This window comes from Oncorhynchus clarkii, chromosome 16 (genome assembly GCF_045791955.1).
Source record: "Oncorhynchus clarkii lewisi isolate Uvic-CL-2024 chromosome 16, UVic_Ocla_1.0, whole genome shotgun sequence".
Taxonomy (NCBI): domain Eukaryota; kingdom Metazoa; phylum Chordata; class Actinopteri; order Salmoniformes; family Salmonidae; genus Oncorhynchus; species Oncorhynchus clarkii.
In genome coordinates, this window is record NC_092162.1 from 66,480,921 (window position 1) to 66,498,644 (window position 17,724).

Sequence of the window (17,724 nt, forward strand, 5' to 3'; positions counted from 1 at the left end):
ACCTCTGGGCCCTGTATGGCCCTGACTGTAGCCCACTTCTGAGCCCTGACTGTAGCCCACCTCTGGGCCCTGTATGCCCCTGACTGTAGCCCACCTCTGGGCCCTGTATGGCCCTGACTGTAGCCCACCTCTGGGCCCTGTATGGCCCTGAATATAGCCCACCTCTGGGCCCTGTATGGCCCTGAATATAGCCCACCTCTGGGCCCTGTATGGCCCTGACTGTAGCCCACCTCTGGGCCCTGTATGGCCCTGACTGTAGCCCACCTCTGGGCCCTGTATGGCCCTGACTGTAGCCCACCTCTGGGCCCTGTATGGCCCTGACTGTAGCCCACCTCTGGGCCCTGTATGGCCCTGAATATAGCCCACCTCTGGGCCCTGTATGGCCCTGAATATAGCCCACCTCTGAGCCCTGACTGTAGCCCACCTCTGGGCCCTGTATAGCCCTGACTGTAGCCCACCTCTGGGCCTTGTATGCCCCTGACTGTAGCCCACCTCTGGGCCTTGTATGGCCCTGACTGTAGCCCACCTCTGGGCCCTGTATACCCCTGACTGTAGCCCACCTCTGGGCCCTGTATGGCCCTGACTGTAGCCCACCTCTGGGCCCTGTATGGCCCTGACTGTAGCCCACCTCTGGGCCCTGTATGGCCCTGACTGTAGCCCACCTCTGGGCCCTGTATGGCCCTGACTGTAGCCCACCTCTGGGCCCTGTATGGCCCTGAATATAGCCCACCTCTGGGCCCTGTATGGCCCTGAATATAGCCCACCTCTGGGCCCTGTATGGCCCTGAATATAGCCCACCTCTGGGCCCTGTATGGCCCTGAATATAGCCCACCTCTGGGCCCTGTATGGCCCTGAATATAGCCCACCTCTGGGCCCTGTATGGCCCTGACTGTAGCCCACCTCTGGGCCCTGTATGCCCCTGACTGTAGCCCACCTCTGGGCCCTGTATGCCCCTGACTGTAGCCCACCTCTGGGCCCTGTATGGCCCTGACTGTAGCCCACTTCTGAGCCCTGACTGTAGCCCACCTCTGGGCCCTGTATGCCCCTGACTGTAGCCCACCTCTGGGCCATGTATGGCCCTGACTGTAGCCCACCTCTGGGCCCTGTATGGCCCTGAATATAGCCCACCTCTGGGCCCTGTATGGCCCTGAATATAGCCCACCTCTGGGCCCTGTATGGCCCTGACTGTAGCCCACCTCTGGGCCCTGTATGGCCCTGACTGTAGCCCACCTCTGGGCCCTGTATGGCCCTGACTGTAGCCCACCTCTGGGCCCTGTATGCCCCTGACTGTAGCCCACCTCTGGGCCCTGTATGGCCCTGAATATAGCCCACCTCTGGGCCCTGTCTGGCCCTGAATATAGCCCACCTCTGAGCCCTGACTGTAGCCCACCTCTGGGCCCTGTATAGCCCTGACTGTAGCCCACCTCTGGGCCTTGTATGCCCCTGACTGTAGCCCACCTCTGGGCCTTGTATGGCCCTGACTGTAGCCCACCTCTGGGCCCTGTATACCCCTGACTGTAGCCCACCTCTGGGCCCTGTATGGCCCTGACTGTAGCCCACCTCTGGGCCCTGTATGGCCCTGACTGTAGCCCACCTCTGGGCCCTGTATGGCCCTGACTGTAGCCCACCTCTGGGCCCTGTATGGCCCTGACTGTAGCCCACCTCTGGGCCCTGTATGGCCCTGAATATAGCCCACCTCTGGGCCCTGTATGGCCCTGAATATAGCCCACCTCTGGGCCCTGTATGGCCCTGAATATAGCCCACCTCTGGGCCCTGTATGGCCCTGAATATAGCCCACCTCTGGGCCCTGTATGGCCCTGAATATAGCCCACCTCTGGGCCCTGTATGGCCCTGACTGTAGCCCACCTCTGGGCCCTGTATGCCCCTGACTGTAGCCCACCTCTGGGCCCTGTATGCCCCTGACTGTAGCCCACCTCTGGGCCCTGTATGGCCCTGACTGTAGCCCACTTCTGAGCCCTGACTGTAGCCCACCTCTGGGCCCTGTATGCCCCTGACTGTAGCCCACCTCTGGGCCCTGTATGGCCCTGACTGTAGCCCACCTCTGGGCCCTGTATGCCCCTGACTGTAGCCCACCTCTGGGCCCTGTATGCCCCTGACTGTAGCCCACCTCTGGGCCCTGTATGGCCCTGACTGTAGCCCAACTCTGGGCCCTGTATGCCCCTGACTGTAGCCCACCTCTGGGCCCTGTATGCCCCTGACTGTAGCCCACCTCTGGGCCCTGTATACCCCTGACTGTAGCCCACCTCTGGGCCCTGCAGCAGTAGGTCTGTCTCACCTGTCATAGCCAGGGTACGGATGCAGGTCTCCACCAGGCCTCTGTGTTGCTGCTGCAGCCAGGGACATTCCAGCAGACGCATGCTAGACTGGAGCAGCTGCGTTACTGTGGTGTGGTGGGTCTGGTTAAAGGCACAGACGATATCAGAGTCACACAATGAGAATTCATTACACTTCCTGACTACACAAACACTGTAAGACAATACACAGGCTCTACAGCAAACGTTATATCATGACAAAGCCTCTGAGTAGGCAGCAGCAGTGTGCTGACCTGTAGAGAGGTGCTGTTTTCAGAGAAGGGGGAGCTGAAGAAGGCATTGATGGTGTCAAACACCACGTTGATGATGTACTTCTCCAGGATTGGGTCAGTCAGACGCTTCTCTCTCTTGTTACACACCTAGAGGGATTAGAGAGGACAAGAACTATAGATGAAAGGCCGGGGTTACTTTACCCAAAGACCCACGGGTCAGGTCAGGCAGTATGACCCTGTTAGGGCCCTTTGTTTCACGCCATCATGTGACATGCCTGGATTTTAACCTTTTTATTTAAAGCCTTTTCATCAAACTGTCCCCTTATCTTTTTTTATGTCAGATGGTTCAGCTCCATCCTCAGACAATCGCTTTCATGTTTGATGTAATTCTCATTTCTGGAAAAGGCTTAAAATACAGGATAAAATCCTGCCGTGTCATGTGATTGCGGAAAACACAGAGAGGATGAGACTTGTGGGTGAGAGTGGTCCCATTGATTGGGGAGTGAGACTTACCCTGGCCATGTCCACGATGAAGTCCTCAAACAGTTTCCAGATGTGGTTGCTGGTGTAAATCTCCTTCATCTCTACCTCTGTGTCTACGTAGCAGTGATTCACAAAGTTCACATAGGCAACCTTCACCTGAGGAACACACACACACACACACACACACACACACACAGCTGGGTCAGCCTTCTTTACATTTTGTAATGATAATGTTAACATTACCTTTGCAGGTGTATGTCCGCAGATCATTGCATGCTGCTGTTTTTTTCTCTAAATGAGGATAATGTAGGCTACTAACTAATTAATTATATGCCTATTCCATTTGAGACATACCTCTGTGATACAGTCCTCGTGTGTGACCACTCTCACCACGTCCTCTAGGGGCAGCAGCGAGGTACATTTGATCTCTGTGTAAACGTTCTTGCCCTCAGCGCAGGCAGATAGCAGCTCCACCAGAGAGATGTGGTAGCGCAGGGGGCTGTGCTCCTGAACCCCCTCCCTGGACTCTGCCATCAGCTCCAGCATGGTGGAAAATGACGCCTTGTCATTATAAAACACCACCACGTCCTCACCGGCGTTGGTTAACTAGAGGGGAGACAACCACACCGTGTGAGATGAACAGTTACGTCGTTATTTTAGTAGCGTTTCACACACAAACTTTGGATTGTGAAACAGACTAGACAAGATAAACATGGAAAAAAACTTCAGCATTATTTACAACTTTTAGAGGTTGATTCCATACCAATTAAAAAGTCAGGGTTAACAATGCATTGTGGGGGAAGGTTCCTTACCTCAGTCATGATCATGTCCTGACACTTCTTCACATACTTCCCCTCGGCCTTGATGATGGTGTGCAGGAAGTTGAGGTACTGGACGTGGCGTCCGTGAGTGGCCAGGCAGTGGACGAAGTGCTGCAGCACGTTCTCACTGATCTCTGTACACAGTTGGTAGTTATTACTGAAGATGTGCTGAACCGTCTCAGCCTCCATGAGCTGGAGAGAGAGAAGGAAGGGGGAGAGAGGGGAAGGGGGAGAGAGAGAAACGGGGGAAGGGAGAGAGAGAGCGAGGGAGAAAGGGGGAGAGAGAAAGAGAGAGCGAGAGAGAGGAAGGAAGGAAGGAACAGAGAGAAAGAGAGAGGGGAAGGGACAGAGAGAAAGAGAGAGGGGAAAGGGAGAGGGGGAGGGGGAATGGAGAGAGGGGGAAAGGAGAGAGAGAAATGGGGAAGGGAGAGAGGGAGCAAGAGGATGAGAAGGGGGGGGAAGGGATAGAGATGGGAAAAGAGAAGGGGGAGAGAGAGGGGAGAAGGGAGAGACAGAGAGGAAGAGAGGGAGAGGAAGGGAGAGAGAGGGGAAGGGGAAGAGGGGAAGGGAGAAAGGGGGAGAGATGGTTCATTATTCTGATGAGAATAGGATGGATTGAAGTAGAAAACAACATGGTGTGTGAATTCACTCACTCCTGGGTTCAGGAAGAGGCTGAGGTTCTTATGAAGCAGCACCTGGTTCTCCAGGTTCCCCATGCAGAACTTCTGCAGGAACAGGTGAGTGCACCTGATAATCCCTTGCATCTTGGTGTCATGCTGAGAACCAGGAAAGTGAGTGAGTGAGTGAACGAGAGAGAGAGAATGAGAGAGAGAGAGAACAAGAGAGAGAGAAAGAGAGAGAGAGAGAGAGAGGTCATGTTATTTAGGGTGGCTTTAAATAACACCGGGATGTTTTAGTAGATATGTTATTATTGGACTATGTGTTTTGTTGTCAGTGTGGGGGTAAGGCACCGTTCACGTACATCCCTCACCTGATCATATGACACCTGCAGCAGGTCCAGCATCACTTTGTGGGCTCCCATGTTCTTCAGGAGCCTCTGCTGCTTTTTCCACACCCCTGTGCTGCACATCTTATTCAGACGCTCCATGATCTGGAGGAAACAGAATGTCTTCAGAAATACAGCCGGGGACTATGGGACATGCTAACCTGGCTGAAGGAAAACGTGACAGCTCCAATGGAAAAGATACACACCTCTCTGACTTTCTGGTAGTTCTCATTGCTCTTATCCGACTGCTCTTTCTTCAGGGTCACATCCTCTAAGTCCATCTAAAAGGAAATAAGAAGTGCTGTTAGCACGGTGTTAGTTTCTACACTAAGTGCTGTTAGCACGGTGTTAGTTCCTACACTAAGTGCTGTTAGCACGGTGTTAGTTTCTACACTAAGTGCTGTTAGCATGGTGTTAGTTTCTACACTAAGTGCGGTTAGCACGGTGTTAGTTTCTACACTAAGTGCTGTTAGCACGGTGTTAGTTCCTACACTAAGTGCTGTTAGCACGGTGTTAGTTCCTACACTAAGTGATGTTAGCATGGTGTTAGCATGGTGTTAGCACGGTGTTAGTTCCTACACTTAGTGCTGTTAGCACGGTGTTAGTTCCTACACTAAGTGTTGTTAGCATGGTGTTAGTTTCTAAACTAAGTGTTGTTAGCATGGTGTTAGCACGGTTTTAGCACAGTGTTAGTTCCTACACTAAGTGCTGTTAGCACGGTGTTAGTTCCTACACTAAGTGCTGTTAGCACGGTGTTAGTTCCTACACTAAGTGCTGTTAGCACGGTGTTAGTTCCTACACTAAGTGCTGCTAGCACAGTGTTAGTTCCTACACTAAGTGATGTTAGCAAGGTGTTAGTTCCTACACTACGTGCTGTTAGCACGGTGTTAGTTCCTACACTACGTTGTCACGACTTCTGCCGAAGTCGTTGCCTCTCCTTGTTCGGGCGGTGCTCGGCGTTCGACGTCACCGGTCTTCTAGCCATCATTGATCCTTTTTTTCATTTTCCATTGGTTTTGTCTTGTCTTCCCATACACCTGTTTTCAATCCCATTCATTACCTGTTGTGTATTTAACCCTCTGTTTCCCCTCATGTCTTTGTCAGAGATTGTTTTATTTGTCAGTGTAGTGTGATTGTTGTATAGGTGTGCGTCGGGTCCTCGTACCCATGTTTATGTACATTTAGTGTTATGGAGCATACTCCGTGGACTTTATTAAAAGACTCCATTTTACACTCCATTTGACTCTCCTGCGCCTGACTTCCCTGCCACCTATTACACCTACGCATGACATACGTGCTGTTAGCACGGTGTTAGTTCCTACACTACGTGCTGTTAGCACGGTGTTAGTTCCTTCACTAAGTGCTGTTAGCACGGTGTTAGTTCCTACACTAAGTGCTGTTAGCACGGTGTTAGCACGGTGTTAGTTCCTACACTAAGTGCTGTTAGCACGGTGTTAGTTCCTACACTAAGTGCTGTTAGCACGGTGTTAGTTCCCACACTAAGTGCTGTTAGTTCCTACACTAAGTGCTGTTAGCATGGTGTTAGCACGGTGTTAGCACGGTGTTAGTTCCTACACTGGTAATAATAATAGAGTTTCTTCAATCTAAAGCCCTCACCTCTACATTTTCATTTTTGTCTTTCTTCCCCTCCCCTCCTCCAGAGCCGCTCTTCTTGTCCACCCAGAGCTCAGACTTCTCCACCATGGTGCGGAGAAGGTCAAGGTCACTCTTTATCAGCTTGTAGTTATCAACATCCTGCCCCGAGATCAACAACTGGACCTGAGGACAACATGGAGAGAATTTCAGAGTGACCAGGAAACAAAGATGGCAAGAATATATAGATACTGTATAAGAAAGAGATGGCAATTGAGTACTTGACGATACTGTACCAAGTTTTTATTGGAGTGCAGGTCATTATTGTTTGTTTATTATTTGTTTGCCTTCAGTGATTTCATCATTTTGAATTGATCTCCTTACCTGTTTAAAGGTGTGCAGCACCTCCTGTCTCTGGCTGAAGTGCTTGAAGAGCAGCTGGAGGGCCCCAGACACCAGTGGAGGGTAATCATGCATGGTGAGGTGGATCAACACCCTCAAGAACATTCGACCTCCCTCATCATCCACCTCTAGTATGCTGTTCCCCTTCCTGATAGGAGGACACAGTCACGGGTTAGCATGCTGTTACCCTTCTTGACAGGAGGACACAGTCACGGGTTAGCATGCTGTTCCCTTTCCTGACAGGAGGACACAGTCACGGGTTAGCATGCTGTTCCCCTTCCTGACAGGAGAACACAGTCAAGGGTTAGCATGCTGTTCCCCTTCCTGACAGGAGGACACAGTCACGGGTTAGCATGCTGTTACCCTTCCTGACAGGAGGACACAGTCACAGGTTAGCATGCTGTTACCCTTAGTCATGGGTTAGTATGTGCTCCTCTGTATCTCAGTTGGTAGTGCATGGCTCTTGCAATACCAAGATTGTGGTTTCAATTCCCAGGACTGCCCATATGTAACATGTATGCACACATTAATGTAAGTCACTTTGAATAAAGGCATCTGCTAAATGACTTATTATTATTATTATTATTATAACAACACATGTTCTGGAGAAGGACTTCTGTAGTGAACCTACCCCACACCAAACATGGCCTCCGCCTGATCTCCTATGTGCTGCAGGTTGATGGTGGCTGTTTAAAGACAGAGTTAAGGATGTGATTTATTGAGGTGGAGAGCAGCTGTTCAAAGAGGAATAATGTAGACAGCAATGGGTCCCTTAAAATAGCCACTGCACTACCTGCTTGCTCCATTGATGTTGTAGCATCGGCATCTGCCATGGGATAAACATCAACAAACTCTTTCTTGAAGACAGACAGCAGGAAGGAGAGCCGGTAGTCCAGGCGGACATTCAGGATAAACTGAAGATCAACAAGAGAAAGAAAGAACAGCGCTTAGCATTAAAAGGGATACATGAAGGGCTATGACTTGTTTTCCATTACAAGCATAAACAACCCTATGAGAAGATGTCGTAGCTTCCAGTAGGTTTATCAAACCTGCAGGATTTCCAGTATTTTCAACTTGGTGTCCATGACGGTGATGTCCTGTTTGCCGATGCTGTCCTTGCTGCGGTTTGGTCCTTCTATAATGGAAACACTCCTCCCTGGACCTCCAAACATGGACTGTTTCCTGGTCAGTACCATGGTGGACATCATCTGACCCACGCCATGGATGGAACGCTTCATGTTCTTTCCTAAAACACAGAATGGGAGATGTAAAGAACCCTGAAACCAATTCATTATTACGGAGATGGTGAAAAGCATTGAGGAAACCCGAATATGAACGTCAGTTGTACCGTCAGTTTGTTTTTCATAAAATGTGTGGTAATTCTCCCCTAACACTGTTGAATGCAGAGAAGAGGTGTTTCTTATCCTCTTACCACTGCCATCGTCCTGTAGCACAGGGTGAAGGGAAGGGTTGGGAATACAGTCAATGATTCCCAGAAGAGTGCGTGTCAACCTCAGCAGCTCAAAGAAACTGTAGAAGCCGAAGTAGATGAGATGTCTGGCCAGGCTCACCACCTGAGGGGACAGAACATTCTAGCAGTTATCATTCTAGCAGTTATCATTCTAAAGTGGTAGCGAGCCAGAGAGTTCTTGTACCATTAACAAATATAGGTGTTTTTGAGGTATTCACAGTATTGTTAAATGGGAATAGGAATGAGGAGGGAATTGACACCTCATAGGTGAGTTTGTTCTTCTCCTCGTCAGCGAAGGGCAGGTCGTCATTGAGGACGTTGTTGAGGTACTCCTCCATGAACACCATGGTGTTGGCAAACTTGTTCTTCTTATTGTCCCGCAAGTCATCCATGTTGGAATCATAACTAAGCAAGGGAAGAGATAAAGAAATACACAGCCTTAGTTAAATGTGCAATGTGCACAATGCAATGTTCTGGGAAAAATGCTTGAAGTCTCACTCTTTAATTGTGATGGAGGTTGGGATCTCTGTCCACAGACGTGCAAACTTGACAGGGGTCACCAGCTCCTGAGGGTCTCGGTCGACGTGCGTGTGCAGCATGAGTCTGCAGAAGGAGGCTCTGAGGTCAAAGGGCAGCGTCTCGTCCATCATACACAGGAAGATGAGTTCCACATCCAGCTGCTTAGAGATCTCACCTATGGCCAGGTACTGGCGGTCCAGACATATCCGAGCATACAACTTCAGCTGGTACCTGCAGGGACAAAGGGGAAAGTTTGAGAATGAAGCATACACAAGACTTCATCAAAGTAGGTCACAGGGTTGAAATACTTCACATTAGTACAATTTCATGTTCACATGACCTTTAGTAACAGTACATTCCCATATCTAGACATAAGGGAAGGGGTGCAACTTTCACTTTCACTGTGGACTCCTGCATTATGAAATTGCATTTTTGTCCTCCCCCCAGTTTTATCATTGCACTGTGATACAAAACATGGCGACCGTGTGCTTTAGGACCATGCGGATGCCTCAGAGAGGTCAGGTAGGCAAAGCTGGTGTATAGGACCAGCATGTGAGAGATGAACAGCGGCAGCTGCTGTCTGTTACGCTCTTTCAATGAGTTGTGAATGCAAGCAGAGCAGAAACTGGCTACTCTTTAGTTGACTGACCTAGCTGGCAAGGTAACTGCTGTTTGACAGGGGGAGGGGGGAGTATTTATTCCCAGTGCTGAGCTAGTAGTGTAACTGACATGTTACGTTAGCTAATGTTTCATTCCCTCTCGACTGAAGTGAATGAACTACTAGCAGCTTGCTAGTAGCTACCATAGCCAGTTGAGCTCTAGCTAGCCTCTAACTATCTCTCAGGTAGCAGTGTATAACAGCTCGCGTGTATGGAAATGTTTTGTAGCCTTTGTTTTGTCCCATTTCAACAGAAGTCAATTTGATGATGTACCATTAGCTAGAGCTAGCCAAAAGTTGGCTAACGCTAGCTAGCTCACTAACCTTAGCTAATTGTTTTGTCTCAATCCACACTAGACCACACTAGGCCAAATGATTGAAAACCGATATTGTATTTGTTTTTTTCAGCGCAATGTGAGTTTTTATTAGTCAGTATAGGAATGTAACTATTGATCTGTCAGTTTCCCTAATTAATTCACTACTTCTCCCACTGACACGGTATAAACAGCTCTACAGGCTTCACTGTCATGGTGCGCAGTCAATACACAACACTAATTCTCATAATGTCCCAGCAGGATCAGATGGTGACAGGTGTCCCAGCAGGATCAGACAACCAGGGAAGACCAGTCTACGGAGCTCAGGTGAATTTAGCTGAATATTATAACAATCAGCGAATGGATACAAAGTTCCATCTCGAGTTGATGGCTACAGTCTGGGATCAGGGAATAATGGCAATTTCAATTATTGAACCATTTTTATTATTGGATAATATAATGTATAGATAGATGTACACCAAGGTAATTCTGTGTCATGCCTCATCTGAGCAGGATCAGATGGTGACAGGGATCTCATCAGGGTCAGGCAGTCAGGGAAGACCAGACTGTGACGGAGCAGAGGTCAGGCAGCTAGGGAAGACCAGTCTTTGACGGAGCAGAGGTCAGGCAGCTAGGGAAGACCAGTCTGTGACGGAGCAGAGGTCAGGCAGTCAGGGAAGACCAGTCTGTGATGGAGCAGAGGTCATGCAGCTAGGGAAGACCAGTCTGTGACGGAGCAGAGGTTAGGCAGCTAGGGAAGACCAGTCTGTGACGGAGCAGAGGTCAGGCAGCTAGGGAAGACCAGTCTGTGACGGAGCAGAGGTCAGGCAGCTAGGGAAGACCAGTCTGTGACGGAGCAGAGGTGAACTTTTGCAGATACAGTTTATTAAAACTATTTTAAGGCCCTCTGACAAACCTCTAAAGTTGATTTCCAAACTGTATCGAGGGTTGAGAGGCTTTTCGCAATGAGACAAAACAAAAATGTAAGGAAGACCTGGGAGACACTATTAATGATGATGAATGAATACAGATGTGTTTGAATGCCCCGTCATGTTCATATAATCTCAGACATAAATTACTGCAGTTTAAGAACATACTATATGCCAGCGTAAGTGAATATCATGCACTCAGAAATGTCATTCTGCTGGAGGTGTAAAACACAAAGGGGGACATATTTGCATATGTTATGGTCTCGTGAAGGCTGGCTGAGTTCTGGCAAAGAGTATGTTCTTTTATCTCAGCATGTCTACAGATTCTCCCTTCACTCGGTTTTTCTTTGCTTGGAAATGTTGATACTGGAGACTTATCAGAAGAAACCGTGTAACCTAGAATTTATAGCAGCTAAGAAATGCATTGCCATTAATTGGAAGGTTGGTTATCCTCCCACAATGGATGGAAGAAATGTCAAGTTTTGCATCACTAGATTTATTACAAGATTAAGGGTATACTGGGCAACTTTCATAAGGGCTAAAACCCTTATATAGAATACTGTATGACAAAATAAGTCTATATTGAAAATGTGCCCATGTCAAAGGAGATACCTATTTAGGCAATCCCTAGCTGCTGGGGTGCTCAGTCCTGGCCCTGGGGGTCTGCTGTACTGTTGGTTGTCACTCTGGCCTTGGCCTTACACATCTGAAAACAATAATGAATGTTTCACTAAGATCCTTAAGCAGAGTGGGGTTGGGTTGGGTCGCTACAGGGCCGTGGACCCCTAGCGGCAGGACGGGGGTGACCCAGCTGTAGTGTGCAAGTAAGAAGAGTTCTACAGTACTATTAGGCCTATGATATGGAGGATGGACTGTTTCTGTGTGATAATGTGTAGATGTATGAGCGTTTTTTATTAAACTTTTGTTTCCCCAAACTTTCCCTTGAGTGGGCTGGCTGAAAGTTGATATTGTAACGATGTGCGCTGAGAGTCGGGAAACGAGTTCAGGGAGGGAGTGATTTAATAAAATAAATTAAGCAAACACGTAACACAAACAACGCACAGACATGACCCAGGAACAGAAACAATGACGCCTGGGGAAGGAAGGAACCAAAGGGAGTGACATATATAGGGCAGGTAATCAAGGCGGTGACGCGCGTAACGATGGTGACGGGTGTTTGTCATAATGAGCAGCCTGGTGACCTAGAGGCCGGAGAGGGTGTACACGTGACAGACATAGAGGATGTCTTTGTACTTTATTTGTAAGAGTTGTTCATTTGTTAGACTATTGGTTAAAAGGTACAACACAATATTAAATTATTGAATTATCATGGATCTAGTTCAGTCTCAGCAATCACTTAAACAATATTTAATAACGATCTCTTACCCAGCTTGATGACTGGGGGCATTTTGCTTACTTCATGTTTTTCTATATAGAGACGGCTAGAAGGGTCATGGGTCATATTATATTGTGTAGAAATGCAGGAAATAAGCTTTAGATGCCCCACAAAAATGGGAGACCCACCCAGACCCCCCAGCCAACTTATCCTCCCCCACTTCTAAAACCAAAGTTGCGCCCACTGATGTTAGATACGTAGTCTCCTTTAGGATAAATAAAAGGTTAAATAAATAAATCCATCTACCTATAGTATCTGAGCACGTTCTCGTCATGGGCGTTCCCCTGTCTGGCCTCCTGGGCTAGTTGTCTGATGCCCTTCTCTTGCTTCTCATTGGTCTTGTCAGTCCAGACCAGCCACACCTCATCATCGTCAGCATACTCCTCCATGCCCATGAATTCAGTGGCATGGGGCATCTCTTTGGGCACGCGCCGTCTGCATGGGCAAACACATTAGATCATGAACACTCAACTCAGAAGAAAAAACACACACACACACACACACAGAGAGAGGCCATTGCATGTCAACTGTATTTGCTTTTGTGTGTGTAGGAATATACACAGTAAAGATCACCACTTACTCGGTCTTGATGAGAATGTCTTGGTTCCTGGGATCCAGCACACACTTACAGATCAACTCCTGAGTTACAGAAATGGCCACGTTGTTGGACACACACAGATCTGACAAGTAGTCCAGAAACCTGAGGGGAAACAGGTTAAGTTACAAAGGTTATGAATTAACATAAATATTATTTGAATATTAGTTTGGGGGGGTAGGGGGGGTCTCTCTCCTCACCTGGGTTCCCTGTTCTTGCGGACCAGGCTAACGAAGGTCTCCACCTCCTTCTTAGTGATGTGTTTCTCCAGCAGCTTGCGGTTGTTGTGCAGCAGGGCAGTGATGGTGTCCTCAGCCAGGATGTCATAGCCAATCTGAGACTGCATCAACCCAAACTGCTTGGCTATGTGCTCCTGAGGGGAGGGGAGGGGAGGGGAGGGGGGGGGGCAGAGTGGTGTGTATCATCCAAGTGGCCTGTTGCTCTACATTTAGCTTCAGCATTTAGCAGCTAAGGAGGCCCAGGGATCAATCATTTTATATTGGGTCAGGAATAGTAATCTACCCTGTCACAGAATGTTAGTCGATGTGGTGTTCAGTACCTGGTTCTTGCGGTAGTCCTGCTGTGAATGTCGCAGCACCCGGTAACAGAGGCGAAACATGTACTGGTAGGGGGAATTCTTCTGGTCTGACAGCTCCTCCAATCGCAGCAATGGGCCTTCTGCCCCTTTATCCTTGAACGGGGCCTTCAGGATCCCAAAGATCTGTGGCGGGACAAAAGAATAAAGAAGTATTCAAGTTAACGTGTGACAATATGGATATAATTATGACAAGAAAAGATACCTATATGTGATCACCGATCTGATGTTTAGGCAGGAGCCATTACACTAGGCTTGTTTAAAATGGTTCTTCTGACCTGTTTGAGGATGTTTTGTTCCCTCATGAGTTTCTGTCTCTCTCGGTTGACCTTGGTCATCACCACATCTAGCACAACCTGACCGCTGTTGGGCGTGTCCACCACAAAGAACACCAGATCCTCTAGCAGCTTAATGGCAAACCTGCACACACACACACACACAGCTGTTACTGGTCTGGCCAGGGAACTAACCCTATTGACTGCTACAGTGCTAGCTCTTAAAATACTGACCTCAATCAAGTAGAACGGAGAGGAAACAGACCAAAAGCTTTCTTTCATAAAAATGGTTTGATTTCACGGATATATTTTTTTAAGCCTTTTCTGCAGACACTTTACCTTCTGTCATTGGGGCTGATAAATCCCTCGTTAAACCTGTCCACTACGGTGCTCAACATGAAACTGGCATCGTTGGCAAAGTCCAGGTCCCGGATCTCCATCACTGGCACTGACACGATGGCAAAGGCCTCCTTATCCTCTTTGGTAGGACAGGTGCCCAGCTGAGAGAGGGACATGGAACAGAAAAACGGGCTGTTGTCTGACAGGAAGTCCGTGTCAAGTGACAGTGAGTTTACAACAAACAGCCTGTACTTACCATGAGTCTAATAGGTCTCTCCTCATCTATATCTATGGGCACGTTGGTACTCTGGATCCACGTGTTGGTGCATAGGTGTCTGAGGCGCACATACGAATTCCTGAGAGGAAGAAAGTTTACAATAGAGAGCCAGTGAAACATACTGTAAGTCTTTGCTGTATGGTACAGTCTGTGCAGAGTCGACGCAGTACACTACCTTGGCACAAAGGAGTCTGTTTTCTGCAGAGTTGTGGGGTCTAGCTCAAACAAAGAGGCAATGTCATTCCCATGTGGCATAGCCGACAGCTTGTACTTGATCCTCTCGCCCAACATCTTCAGTTTTCTTCTACTGTCCTGCTACAGAGGGCAGGGGTCAAGGGTCAGGGTTTAACACAGTAACACTGATTGTCAGCATTACACCGGCATGAGTAACCCTAGACAGTCAAATAATATAGTGTGCGTACCGTATCGTCGATCACCGACGTCTGGATTTCAACCCCGTCACCTTTGTAACCCGGATTTTCCTAAAGCAACGATAACAACGCACCGATGCTCTGAGGTAAAACGTTCCAACATCAATACATCAATTTAAATGAACAACATCACTACAGTGACCACAACGTGGTGACTAAAAGCCGTGGTCCAATAAGCAGTATTTATCAGGGTGTTACCTCAGCTGCCAGGTAACTCCCTGTGGCAAGGTGTTTAAAACGATAGAGAGTGTTCCAGTGTCCAGCCCCTCCTCGACACGGATCATGATGTACCACCTTGTGGGGGGGGATCACACCATCAAAAACAAACCTCAGGTCATTCCTTAAACCATTTAGCTACGGTACAACAGAGCATATTGTGTGTGTGTGTACCAACCTCCACTTCCCACAGGGCATTGGAGCTGGTGGCAGAGGTAGCAGACTGGCGCAAGGTGGTACGGAGGAACACATGCAGCTTGACCTTGTACTCGTCACAGGTCAGGAACTTCTCCTGCTCCGCATGGAACAACCGCACCACATCCCCCTGACAGGACACAGCAGCAAAGTGATGCTTTCATCTCAAGCTGGAGGTTCTAATGCTATTATTCGTGTTAGGCTGTGAGAGTGAAGAAGAAATCCATCACAGTGATAGATAGTGTACGTCAAGGACGTTACAGGAGACTTACTCCTTTCAAGACCTCATCCTTATGGTCACTGAACATCATGAACAGGTTGATCTTCCAGCTAGTGTTGCTGTTCACAGAGTTCACCTGCAGAGGGACACACACAAACCATGGCACACCTGTTGCATCTACAGTAGACTCATCTGGATAACCCAGAGCTAAAATCTCAAAACGAGTAGATCTGTTTCACAAGAGATTAACATTACAGCTATTCATCATTGCCGTCAGTAAGAACTGTTTTGTGTGTGTGTGTGTTCGGTGCGTGGGTGGGTGTGACAGGAAGAAGCCTCACTCTTCCAGAGAGTTTGCCACGGATGAATCAGACGATGTGGTTATGACGACAGAACTCTCCATTACCTCTTTGCATCCCGTGTGGTCGGACAGCTCATAGTTGCTGGCGTGTAGGGGCTGGCCTGCATTCACTGGGTTCAGGATCACCTTGTCTCCCACCACTACCTGCAGAACAACACATGACCAGACTGGTTGTGGTTATGTACCTTGGATGACTGATAATTCCGACCGATGTCTGTACTCTGTACTCATCACAGTAAAAAAAAAAAAAACAAGCCAATGCTATAATTGGCAGTATCCTTCTGGATAGTGGTTATGGTACTTTTCTTAGTTGAAGCTAACATTTAGGTTAGTGTGTATTAATGTCATTTGAGTCTGTACTGTAATACGAGTTAGTTGAGTTACATTGTCTCCGTTGGCCCTTAGCTTCCAGAAGGGTTGGATGAACACCCAGGAGCCCTCATTCCCCGTCCCGTCCAGGGTGACCCGCATGGCGTTCTTCTCCAGCAGGGCAGGCAGACGCTTATTCACAGTCAGGTATTTATTACTCTTCATATGCAGCAGCTGTCAGCCAGGATACGTAACACACAAAAAGACAGGCACACAGGCCACTGTTAAAACCTCCCCCCCAAAAAAATCACTCACTTTCATATCATGTCTGTGATAATGTGCTGTTATGACGATAGGTTGACATGGATAGAATGCACCACTAACCCTATCAAGAATGAGAATCAGCCAGTCAGGAAGGGAACCACTTAAGAAAGCATGGTTGGAAGACCAAGATGAATAGTACTAAAACCATGTATCGACAGACAGGATTCCCACTAGATGTTGTCATTCAGAGACTATGCTGTCTCAGACATTTCAATAGGAGATAATGAAGGGGAAAGTAGCACACCTGTCCTCGCTGAAGCTTATTATGGTTAAAAAGAGGTTAAAAAATTAGAATTAGGGTTGCAAACTTCTCGGGAATTTTCAATAAATTCCCTGGTTTTCCCAGAAATCCTGGTTTGGAGGATGATGTATTTCCTGCTTATTCCCTCCAACTGGGATTCCTGGAAACCAGGGAATTTATTGAACATTCACAGAATTTTACAACCCTAAGGAGAATAAAGGACTGGGGGAAACCTGAGGAAGGGTGAGGGTGTGTCCAGACTTTAGAAGAACATCAGTAAATCCCCAAAGCTAAATTAGACTTTACTTCCTGGAAGATAAAGTGACTCAGCAGGTTAGTTGTACTGCATTGTGATAACCCCAAGGTGTGCTGTGTGTACTCGCTGCACAGCCATTAACAGATTAAAGCTATCTCCAGAGAGACAGACTCCCCTTTTGTCTTCAACCCTCCCCTACCTCTCCCCCCTCAGTCCGTCAGAAGGACATCTACACTCCCAGATTAACATAGACTCTTCACTGTGTGTCCCACCATTCTGTAAGTGTATTCATCTTCAGATAGCTAGGTGGGACAGCCACATATCAGGGTCATTGTAAGTGTATTCATCTTCAGATAGCTAGGACAACCACAGCAGGGCAGGCAGATTGTCATTGTAAGATACACAACCCAACCAAGCCGCACTGCTTCTTAACACAGCGCGCATCCAACCCGGAAGCCAGCCGCACCGATGTGTCGGAGGAAACAACCTGGCAACCTTGGTTAGCGCATACTGCACCCGGCCTGCGACAGGAGTCGCTGGTGCGCGATGAGACAAGGATATCCCTACCGGCTAAGCCCTCCCTTGTGCGTCGCCCCACGGACCTCCCGGTCACGGCCTGTTACGACAGAGCCTGGGCGCGTACACAGAGTCTCTGATGGCACAGATGGCACAGTACAGCGCCCTTTTTAAAAATTGTTGATTTTATCTTTATTTAACTAGGCAAGTCGGTTAAGAACAAATTCTTATTTTCAATGACGGCCTAGGAACAGTGGGCTTAACTGCCTGTTCAGGGGCAGAACGACTGATTTGTACCTTGTCAGCTCGGGGATTTGAACTTGCAACCTTTCGGTTACTAGTCCAACGCTCTAACCACTAGGCTACCTGGGAGGCCCCAGAACGTTTGTTTCTTAACATTCTCCGATCTATTTGAGAAACATTCCCAACGTCAAACC

At 48.2% G+C, this 17,724-nt stretch overlaps 1 protein-coding gene across 3 annotated transcripts in view; it reads right to left on the bottom strand.

The window, feature by feature from the left end:
- LOC139368939 (inositol 1,4,5-trisphosphate-gated calcium channel ITPR3-like) overlaps positions 1 to 17,724 on the bottom strand; it is a 54,317-nt gene that overhangs the window by 15,466 nt on the left and 21,127 nt on the right. For all 3 annotated transcript variants that reach the window (XM_071108444.1, XM_071108443.1, XM_071108445.1), the window contains exons 5-34: positions 16,026 to 16,184; positions 15,687 to 15,785; positions 15,333 to 15,416; positions 15,044 to 15,190; positions 14,848 to 14,943; positions 14,641 to 14,700; positions 14,394 to 14,533; positions 14,198 to 14,297; positions 13,942 to 14,102; positions 13,606 to 13,747; positions 13,292 to 13,453; positions 12,933 to 13,105; positions 12,718 to 12,837; positions 12,384 to 12,572; positions 8,820 to 9,071; positions 8,582 to 8,726; positions 8,283 to 8,424; positions 7,900 to 8,096; positions 7,644 to 7,764; positions 7,482 to 7,536; positions 6,833 to 6,998; positions 6,473 to 6,634; positions 5,062 to 5,136; positions 4,832 to 4,960; positions 4,503 to 4,625; positions 3,841 to 4,041; positions 3,383 to 3,634; positions 3,059 to 3,184; positions 2,567 to 2,692; positions 2,297 to 2,417 (exon numbers count right to left, since the gene is read on the bottom strand). In XM_071108444.1, coding sequence (XP_070964545.1) covers positions 2,297 to 2,417; positions 2,567 to 2,692; positions 3,059 to 3,184; positions 3,383 to 3,634; positions 3,841 to 4,041; positions 4,503 to 4,625; positions 4,832 to 4,960; positions 5,062 to 5,136; positions 6,473 to 6,634; positions 6,833 to 6,998; positions 7,482 to 7,536; positions 7,644 to 7,764; positions 7,900 to 8,096; positions 8,283 to 8,424; positions 8,582 to 8,726; positions 8,820 to 9,071; positions 12,384 to 12,572; positions 12,718 to 12,837; positions 12,933 to 13,105; positions 13,292 to 13,453; positions 13,606 to 13,747; positions 13,942 to 14,102; positions 14,198 to 14,297; positions 14,394 to 14,533; positions 14,641 to 14,700; positions 14,848 to 14,943; positions 15,044 to 15,190; positions 15,333 to 15,416; positions 15,687 to 15,785; positions 16,026 to 16,184 — 4,225 coding nt within the window. The remainder of the gene's footprint in view (positions 1 to 2,296; positions 2,418 to 2,566; positions 2,693 to 3,058; positions 3,185 to 3,382; positions 3,635 to 3,840; positions 4,042 to 4,502; positions 4,626 to 4,831; positions 4,961 to 5,061; positions 5,137 to 6,472; positions 6,635 to 6,832; positions 6,999 to 7,481; positions 7,537 to 7,643; positions 7,765 to 7,899; positions 8,097 to 8,282; positions 8,425 to 8,581; positions 8,727 to 8,819; positions 9,072 to 12,383; positions 12,573 to 12,717; positions 12,838 to 12,932; positions 13,106 to 13,291; positions 13,454 to 13,605; positions 13,748 to 13,941; positions 14,103 to 14,197; positions 14,298 to 14,393; positions 14,534 to 14,640; positions 14,701 to 14,847; positions 14,944 to 15,043; positions 15,191 to 15,332; positions 15,417 to 15,686; positions 15,786 to 16,025; positions 16,185 to 17,724) is intronic.